The sequence below is a fragment of the Xiphias gladius genome, unplaced genomic scaffold (assembly GCF_016859285.1).
Source record: "Xiphias gladius isolate SHS-SW01 ecotype Sanya breed wild unplaced genomic scaffold, ASM1685928v1 HiC_scaffold_1002, whole genome shotgun sequence".
NCBI classification, from domain to species: domain Eukaryota; kingdom Metazoa; phylum Chordata; class Actinopteri; order Istiophoriformes; family Xiphiidae; genus Xiphias; species Xiphias gladius.
In genome coordinates, this window is record NW_024401285.1 from 56,515 (window position 1) to 66,000 (window position 9,486).

Sequence of the window (9,486 nt, forward strand, 5' to 3'; positions counted from 1 at the left end):
CACATGGAGCCTCAGGAGGCCTGTGAATGAGCCTGTGAGTGACAGGTCTCAAACACAGGGACGAAAAATGTCTTTGGAGGAGAAACTTTGGGTCTGCCACCTGCAGGAGAAAGGCGGTGCCCTTCAGCAGCAAGCTCCTCCACATTAGTTACCGGGTTAGGACATTGAAACCGCAGCAGACGTGAAAATACGAAGGAATATCAGCCTAACACATGCAAAAGTTGCAAAGGTCTTGGGTGACCTGGATATTTAGAGAAAGGAGAGAAAGTGATGAAGAAAACCGTTGTTTCTTTTACCATACAGACACAAACGATACACAAAACTCAGCGTGGAGGCGCATGAAAGCCGTATATATAAATAAATTAAGTTTAATTTAGAAAAAAAACAAAAAAACCCCACACATAAAAATTCAACTTACCGCCTCTGTTACCGCCTTACTAGCCTCATTTTCTTCCATGCTCCTCTGACCTGGGCTTTTCGCTGCGTATTCAAAACAAGTCATGTGAAACATACGGCGAAAAGGTACTGCAAATGTATTTTGGTTGCACATTTTAAAGCTTTCCTTGTACATTTTATAAAATTAAAATCATATTCTCATTTTCTAACAAACTAGATCTCATTATTGTGTAGTTTTTTTGTTTTTAAGGATTTTTAAAAAATTTGTTTAAAAAAGTAAAATCTGTTATATGTTTCACTCCGGAGCCTGTTCTGGACACACAGCGCTATACAGACGCCATTGAAGTCGTCCTCTATGAATGTTAGAGCTGTTTAATGCGCTCAGCAGGTTTGCGTTTGTCGGACGGTTTCCACGGTAATTGAGTTACTAGCTGATAATTAACTGACGGTTTTAAAGATGACGGCCAGAGGGACGCAGAGTCGCTTCCTGAGAAGTGTTCTTCAGAACGGGGTCGGTCGCTACGTCTGCCAGCTCAAACGGATCTCTATCATCTTCTCCAAGAACGCACAGAGCTCGTTGGGAGTCAGGTACAATAACAACAATGATAATAATAATCATCATTATTATTATTATTATTATTAAAAGTGTATTTTAAGGTGATAAAGGTCATATGTACACTCACTGAGCACTTTATTAGGAACACCGTACTGATAGTGGGAAGGGCCTCCCTTTGCTTTCAAAACAGCCTCAGTTCTTCATGGCCTGGATTCCACAAGAGATTGGAAACAGTCCTTTGAGACTCTCGTCCATGTTGACATGATTGCATCACACTGTTTCTGCAGATTTTTCAGCTGCACATTCATGCTGCCAATCTCTTGTTCTACCACATCCCAAAGGTGTTCCACTGGATCCAGATCTGGCGACTGGGGAGGCCACTGACGTCCACTGAACTCGTTGTCATGATGATGAAACCAGTTTGAGACGACTTTTGCTTTGTGACATAGAGCAATATCATGTTGGAGGTAGCCATTAGATGATGGTAAACCGTGGCCATAAAGGGATGCACATGGTCAGCAACAATACTCAGATAGGCTGTGGCATTCAAACCACGCTCAGTTGGTATTAAGGGGCCCAAAGTGGGCCAAGAAAAAAAAATCCCATTATTCCCACAAGTTGATGACATCAGATGTCGTTTTGTCGAGCAACAGTCCAAAACCCAGGACGTTCGGTTTGCAGTGACATTAAACAGAGAAAAGCAGCAAATCCTCAGAGTTAAGAAGCTGGAAACAGAGAATTTTTGGCATTTCTGCATGGAAAGCGTACTGAAAGACTGACCTGACTATCAAAAAAGTTGGTGATTAAATTTCTGTCAGTCGAGTAATTCATTCATTCCTTAACCATTAGTTTCAGACGTTTGTGGTTATAGGGGTAGTTATGTTTCCATGCATCGTCTTGAAGAATGGGGAAACCATTTACCATGATGACTGGTTTCTCCCACATTTGTCTCGGGGGCCTGTCTTGTTACGTTTCAGGCGATGGTGTGTCTGCCGGTCTGACTTTGTAGAGCCTGATCTGATGTGTAGTGAGATTCATGAATTTAACACATGCCAGTCTCTCTTTTTTTTCTTTAAAACCGTAAAAACAGAGTAGGGATTTCTGGCACAACTTCACATACTTCCATGGTTCATCAAGAGGGGAAAAAATCTGAAGGGGTTAAAAGTCCAGCAACAAAAGAACAAGTTTACTTTGCAACTTCTTTACTGTAAAAAAAGTCTGGTCCACCATTAAAAAGAAACATTCATTGTCGGTTAATAATTAAATCACAGTGAACCAATTACCAGTAAATTATGATAACATTAAATATAATCATAGGCCTGTCAGTGAGGTCACATGGTTTTCCTGCAGAATATCATTGTATATTACAGAAGCAGCTCCTGTAATTTACCACAGGCTAAAATGCCATTTGGAAGGACAACTTTTATTATGTGACATTCATCCTGTCAAAATATGGCTTAGTTTTGTTTAAATTCAAACTTAAAACATCATATTTTATAACAGATACTGTACCAGTGCATCTACTTAATAACAGACCATGTTATACAGTAGTAGTTATTTTGTTTTATTCAGAGAGGCTGTTATATGCAGAAACATGATTGAATTATTTGATTAAATTTTTTATTAAGTTTTATTGGGGGGGGGTAGAGATGGGGGGCAGAGATAGGAGGGTTGGGGGTAAGGGGAAGGGGGTGAGGGATAGGGGTGAGGGAAATAAAGGAAATATAGAGGGGTAAGCGAGGGAGGCTGGGGGTGAGGGATAGAGGAAATATAGAGGAGTAAGCGAGGTAGGGAGGGTGGAGAGAAGGAGACGCTGGGGGAGACAGGGAAGGAAGGGGGCATGGGGGAGAAGTGGAGAGATGAATGGGTGGGGAGGTAGCTACTGTTGTCCAGCCTGAGCTGAAAAACCGGCAGCCTCCTCCATCTTGCTGTCGCTGTCACACTTCTTTTTCTTGTGCAACCAGCTCCAACAACTCCACTTTTTCTCCATCTTCTCCTTTTCTTTTCTTTGCTTCTTTGCCTTCTCTGCTTTTTGTTTCTCTTTTCGTGCCTCCTTCTCCTCCTCTTTTTCCTTTTTCTCAATCTTCTCCTCTTTTGTCTTCTTCCAAAACCAGAAATGTCGGCTCTTCTGTCTTTTCAGACAAAACTCCTTCAGTTCTTTGTTCTCCACTTCCAGTGTGTTACTCATTTTCTGCAGTTCTTCCTTCTCCTCTTGGAGGTCTTTGTTCTGCTTGTGCAGTTCCTCCTTCTCCGCTTGGAGTTCTTTGTTCTCCCTCTGCAGTTCTGTCTTGTCCTCTTCAATTACATTCATCCTTTTCTGCAGTTCGTCCTTCTCCTCTTGGAGTTCATTCTTCTGCTTGTGCAGTTCTGTCTTCTCCTCTTCCATTACATTCATCCTTTTCTGCAGTTCGTCGTCCTCCTCTTGGAGTTCATTCTTCTGCTTCTGCAGTTCGTCTTTCTCCTCTTGGAGTTCATTCTTCTGCTTCTGCAGTTCGTCTTTCTCCTCTTGGAGTTCATTCTTCTGCTTCTGCAGTTCTTTCTTCTCCTCTTGGAGTTCATTCTTCTGCTTCTGCAGTTCTGTCTTCTCCTCTTGGAGTTCATTCTTCTGCTTCTGCAGTTCTGTCTTCTCCTCTTGGAGTTCATTCTTCTGCTTCTGCAGTTCTGTCTTCTCCTCTTGGAGTTCATTCTTCTGCTTCTGCAGTTCTATCTTCTCCTCTTGGAGTTCATTCTTCTGCTTCTGCAGTTCTGTCTTCTCCTCTTGGAGTTCATTCTTCTGCTTCTGCAGTTCTGTCTTCTCCTCCTGGAGTTCATTCTTCTGCTTGTGCAGTTCTTTCTTCTCCGTTTGGAGTTCTTCGTTCTCCCTCTGCAGTTCTATCTTCTCCTCTTCTGTTACACTCATCATTCTATGCAGTTCTTTCTTTTCATCTACCAGGTATTTATTGTTCTTCTGCAGTCCGTTCTTCTCCCCTTCAAGTACAGTCATCCTTTTCTGCAGTTGAATCATCTCCTCCTGCAGTCTGTCGTTCTCTTCCTGCCGTTCATCGATCCTATCCTCCAGTACGTTGTACTCATCCCACAGTTCATTCATCTCCTCCTTCAGTACGTCGTTCCGTTCCTGCAGATCTTTAATCTCCTCTTGCAGTACTTTGTTCGCCATCTGCACTTCCTCCGATACATTCTTCATTTTCAGCAGGTCTTTCTTCTCCTCCTTGGTCTGCTTTTTGCCCCAGCTTGCGGTCTGGCTTGCGAGCCTGTCAGAGAGATTCTTCTCCTTTTTCAAGTGCAGGCTTTTATTTTTGCTCTGGTCGACCTTCTCCTTCGCCTTGTTCACCTTCTGCCGGCCCTGAGGGGCAGCACGTACAGGTGTTGGCCACTGTTTTCGGTGAACAGGGAACTCATTGTCTTCATCTGTTTGAGCCCCTTGTCCATTCTGATTTGGATGGCCCTGAAGGACGCTGTGATATGTTTGACCTCGGTCAGGATTCAGACGGCCCTGAGGGGCGGCACGTACAGGTATTACCCACTGTTTTCGCTTCTTTTGTCCACAAACGCTATTTCGTTGAAAGGGGAACTCATTGTCTTCATATGTTTGAGCCTCACGTGCATTATGATGTGGTTGGCCCTGATGGACTTCATCTGCAAAGCTCACCTTTTTTCCTGTGTTTCGTTCTGCCATCGCAACGAGAAACAAAGATGATGCAGAGGTGTGAAGCGGTGGCCGATTGTTGGTACTGCACTTGCCTGTAGTAGACTGTAGTTATCCGTAGATGTACGTAGTAGTCTGTAGACTGCAGGTGTGTGTGTAAGAGGGTCTCTGTTGTAGATTCCGACCGTAGAAGACTGTGGTACACGATACTTGTGTGTAGGAGATATGTTACTCTGTTGAGTTTGGAGGTCTCCTTAAAGGTTGTAAGGGTTCTAGAATGCCGTGTCACGGAAGTTTTTGTCCTTTGAAGTCTGAAGTTCTAGAATAGAATGCCGCATCAGACTTTTTTGCCAGTGAAATCTGACAGCTTTTTTTGTTTGTTTGTTTGTTTGTTTGTTTGTTTGTTTGTTTGTTTGTTTGTTTGTTTGTTTGTTTGTTTCTTTCTTTCTTTCTTTCCTGTAGATAAAAGTGTGAGCGATATTCCGAGTGACACTGGTTACGAAAAGTCCAATTAATTTTCCCATAGACAGTGTTTTGTGACTGAGGCACTTTTATAGCATGGATCTACATGGAACTGTCGTGGCTGGATCATCGATACAAGAGATAAACAGCTGTTTAAGAAAATATCTGGTTCTTACTGAAGTGATCAGTAGAGATTGTAACTACAACCCCCAGAGTGCATTTCAACAAGCAAGATTCAATCACCGAACAGAAAAAAAAAAACATTATTCCAGCTTGGGAGTGTTGACACATTCTTCCAAGCGGTCAGCCCTAGGGCTAATCTTGCAGACACAGCAGATAAATAGCCTGAAGTGCAGCCATTCTGCCAACAGTTTGCTGACACGTCTTTGGTTCTTTTCACAAGCGACAGATATTGTTGCAGTTAGAAACTTACCATATCTCTGACTCGGAATTTCAAGTCGGAGGCTGAAGTGAACTGTTTTTCCTACTCGGCTGTTTGAAATTGCAGTTTAAATATAGATCAGCTGTAAAATTAATTTAATTAAATAAAATTCTGTTACATGCACTGTTAATGGCAGGTTAAAGCTAAAGATTACACTGTTGGGAAAACATTTGTTCACATTGTTGATTTTATGTAAATACCAGTAAATAATTTAAAATAATTCAGTTTCGGATTCTGGGTGAATTTTGGATGAATTTAGCAACTATAGCGACATGTTTTTGTTCATGAATTCACAGACGAGGAATTCTGAATTGAGTACAGCTCCGATTCTCATCTCTGCTGGCTTTCGCCGAGGCTCATGGGTATTTTTACCCTTCTGCCCAAATGATGGACAAAACATGATTCGTCAGAAATGAAAGTGACACTTATATAATTGTTACATTATCCAGGAGATTTATCCAAATCAACATTCACATGTGAAATAAGACTGTCTTGCCTGCCTAGCCAAACATCACAATATGAGGAACAAAACTGCTAAAGCCCAGAGGAAAATCAGAAATCAAACTTCATGTTTTACAGCCACACAGACAAAATTCAGCATTTCGGTTTTGGGCTCTCGTCAAAAAAAACAATGTCCATACGGTCAAAAAGGGTTGGAATCAGTTATTCATTGGTATTTGGGCTGAGCTGCTCCTTTAACGCTCTGTGTTCAGTGTGTGTTTGTGCAGGGTCAGTGAAGTTGGTAGTTTTTCCATAGCCGGGGCAGAGCAGCTGGAAACATACAGCTGTTCAGTGATACTGAGGAATCCACCGGACACGTTCTCCCAACCACACGGGTTCAGCTGCTTTGACAAGTCACCTTTTGACATGTGACAAACAGAGTAAAACAAGCGAACCGCTAAACTCTCACTAATTTGAAATCAACCTGGCTCTGTCACATGACATATTACTTAATGGTTAAAAGTGCAGTGTAACTCTGCACTGCATAGATAGAGTCTCAGAGGATAAGTTATAAACAATTTGATTGTGTCATCTTTTTACTTTTGTCATTTTTTGAATAATTTTGTTGCATTTCACTGACCAGTTTATTAATTGACCATACAGGATATCAGCAGATTAATTGGTAATGATAATAATCATAAATCGATATTTCCAGGCCTAATTATTATATATTATATCATTTGAATGCTATCACTAATGCATAAACATGTTTGTAGCATTTTAATGTTGCGGCTGGTTTTTTGGGGGGCTGTTTATAACTATTTTACAAACTGTTTGGAAGTTTAATCTGTAATTTTATTTATTGAGCATATGTTTTGCATGTAAAATCTTGATCTTAAAAGTAACTAGTAACTATAGCTGTTAGATAAATGTAGTGCAGTAAAAAGTATAGTATTTTGCTGTGAAATGTAATGGATTTTAAATATAAAGCAGCAGAAACTGGTAACGCTCAGGTAAAATACCACAAAATTGCCCTTGAGATAGGTATATGGTTTGAATACATGTGCTCACTTTGCACATTGCACTGTGACGAATAGTGAAAATAAGCATCAAGTCCAGCATGACAAAAAGCAGCGTCAAAGATTCGTGGTTACCAGCACTAACAACACCAAATCATTGTCGTCATCTTCTTTTTCAGGGAGTTTATTGAAGAGGGAGCGGTGGATTATGCCAAGAACAACCCTGGAACTGTCGTGTATGTGTCTCCTCAGTCCTGCAGGATACCCAAAATAGTTGCAGAGTACTGTAAGTGCTCATTACTTTGTTTTGACTTTGACTAAACCTGAATCTCTTTCTTGATTATAGTACTAAATAAAAAATCTCTAGAATTCATTGTAATGATTGATTTCACAGGTCCTGTAATTTCCTAACTACAGTGGAAACCGTTTACAGGGATCAGTTACAGTGATCAACTGCTTATAGGGATCACAAAACCTGGGACAGGTTCCTATACAAATCCTCTTTATGTAATTTGCTGATAGTAATCAAGTAGTCCGCTCACAGTGTTCACTTTGGGTCTTTTCATGCATGACAACGTATGGAAAAAGAATTTAAAACTTAGACTACTACTGCAAGCTTTCATATGCTAAGACTGTGTGTGTGTGTGTGCGCGGGTGCGTGTGTTACGTGTGGCTCAAGTGAGTTATTTTGCCCTCCTGTTCCTGCTCCGCTCGCGTTTTGGGACTTTTACAGTGCGTAATTATCGTCCCCGCTGTCTCCCAGTAGCAGGTATGTCACGTGAGTGGAGTGTAATGCTTTCACCCTGACCATTCGGACTGGGCTTGGAGCAGGCGACGGGCCACGGCGCAGTTTATGCTATTTTATCTTTAAAGCAGTATATAGCAAAGCTGTCCGTTTCATTACTTCATATTCACTGTGATATACAAATGTCAGTTAGATGTATTCTGCATGAGAAATAAAGAAAAAAAATATTTTTTGAAGGAGAATTATTATAATCATCCACTTACAGTGATTAATTTGAACCGGACAGACGAGATCACTACAAGTGGTTTCCTGTGACTTTCCTTGAGAGTCATTTTAGTTAATGTGGTTGCGTTGAGTTTATAGGCAGCTGATGATTTCCAGAGAGTTTCATTGAACCTACTGTCAAATTCTTATAGGTTTGAAATATAGACAGAGATCCATGTAAACCAAAGTAAACATTTATTTATTATTCGAAGCTTTATCCGTCATATATGTTGAATTGTATGTGCCTGTAGACAAATCTTACATTGTTATTACATGTTCAGTCGACCTGCTGTGACCTGTCCAATAGACTCTTTTGAATTCATTAAGTGGAATTTTATCAGGTGAACACTCTCAGTTTTCCTAAACTTTTCCGTTAGTACGGCTGCAGTTTTATTTATGGTCTATTTAATGAACAATTTAGTTAAAAAGACTAAACACTTGTTTTTTTCTTTATTATTGATCTTGATTGATATTGATAAATTTTCAGCAGACTTCTGAAGAAATCGATCTATTAAAAAAAACAGGAAATCAGTCTTTAGAGGTTTGTGACAAGTTTAAGAATAAATGAACTACAGTAAGTGTAGTAGTGGGATTATTTTTGTTACTACTCTTAGATACTGTAGGGGGCAGTGTAACACTGGCTTTTCTGAGACCTCTATTGATTCAGGTAGAAGTGAAGTGCCACTGGAGCTTTCACACGACTTAGTAAAGTGGTCTCACCCAGAGTCCCATGCTCTCGTTGACTCAGTTCCATTTCACAGTAACCAGGTCCGTCAATAACAAAAGTACGATTAGTGATTTCCTCTTTTTTTCCTTCCCGCAGTAAACGGCAATGTGAGGGAAGAAACTGTCACAAGCAAAACGTCTCCGCAGATTTCAGAGCTTCTGACCAAACTGACCAATCAGTCCGGCCTGGACATCATCCGCATCCGCAAACCCTTCCACACAGACCACCCCAGTATCCAGGGCCAGTGGCACCCATTCACCAACCGGCCCCCCTCTATCGGCACCATCAGACCACAGAAAAACAGGGACGCTGAATGATGACTTGAGTTAAAGTCAAACAGTTTGGATGTTTCCACCGACTTTAATCAATCTTGAGAGTTTTTTTTTTTTGGATTAGTTCAAGTGTCTGCACAGGTCAAGTAGTTCTCACGTTTGCAGCAATTTTCCAGTGTATTTGTTGGATATTTCCAGCCGAAGACCCCACTACCGACTGCACATTTTTTGGCATGTCCTTCTGCCTGGTGGTGGCAGCAAAGCCACTTGAGCCGTGCAGAAAAAGAGGCAGTGCCAGCTCCGAATGCCACGCTTGAATAGACTTCCCATGAATCCACCAGTGGCTTGTCAGCTGGCGTCTTAAAAAGCAGATAACTGTTTTTAGTTGCAGAGTTATTTGGAGATTCCTGTGATAATTGCAGCGCCGAAGAGCAGATGGAACTTTGAATGAAATAAAATAGATTTCTTTTGCGCAAATGCTGGCATTGGTGTTTAAAGTGAGACTTTGTGTTGACT

At 41.1% G+C, this 9,486-nt stretch overlaps 1 protein-coding gene across 1 annotated transcript; it reads left to right on the forward strand.

Moving 5' to 3' along the window:
- The first annotated feature begins 687 nt into the window (after positions 1-687).
- On the forward strand, positions 688-9,447 carry LOC120787007 (39S ribosomal protein L43, mitochondrial-like). Its single transcript, XM_040122798.1, has 3 exons — positions 688-984; positions 7,142-7,248; positions 8,795-9,447. Exons 1-3 carry the CDS (start codon positions 854-856, stop codon positions 9,013-9,015), a joined length of 459 nt encoding a protein of 152 aa, XP_039978732.1. The 5' UTR covers positions 688-853; the 3' UTR covers positions 9,016-9,447.
- The last annotated feature ends 39 nt before the right edge of the window (positions 9,448-9,486 follow it).

Coding starts and splice junctions, on each gene's coding strand:
- LOC120787007 (XM_040122798.1), top strand. CDS start 854: ATGACGGCCAGAGGGACGCAGAGTCGCTTCCTGAGAAGTGTTCTTCAG. Junction 985..7,141: donor CAGAGCTCGTTGGGAGTCAG/GTACAATAACAA, acceptor CTTCTTTTTCAG/GGAGTTTATTGAAGAGGGAG. Junction 7,249..8,794: donor CAAAATAGTTGCAGAGTACT/GTAAGTGCTCAT, acceptor TCCTTCCCGCAG/TAAACGGCAATGTGAGGGAA.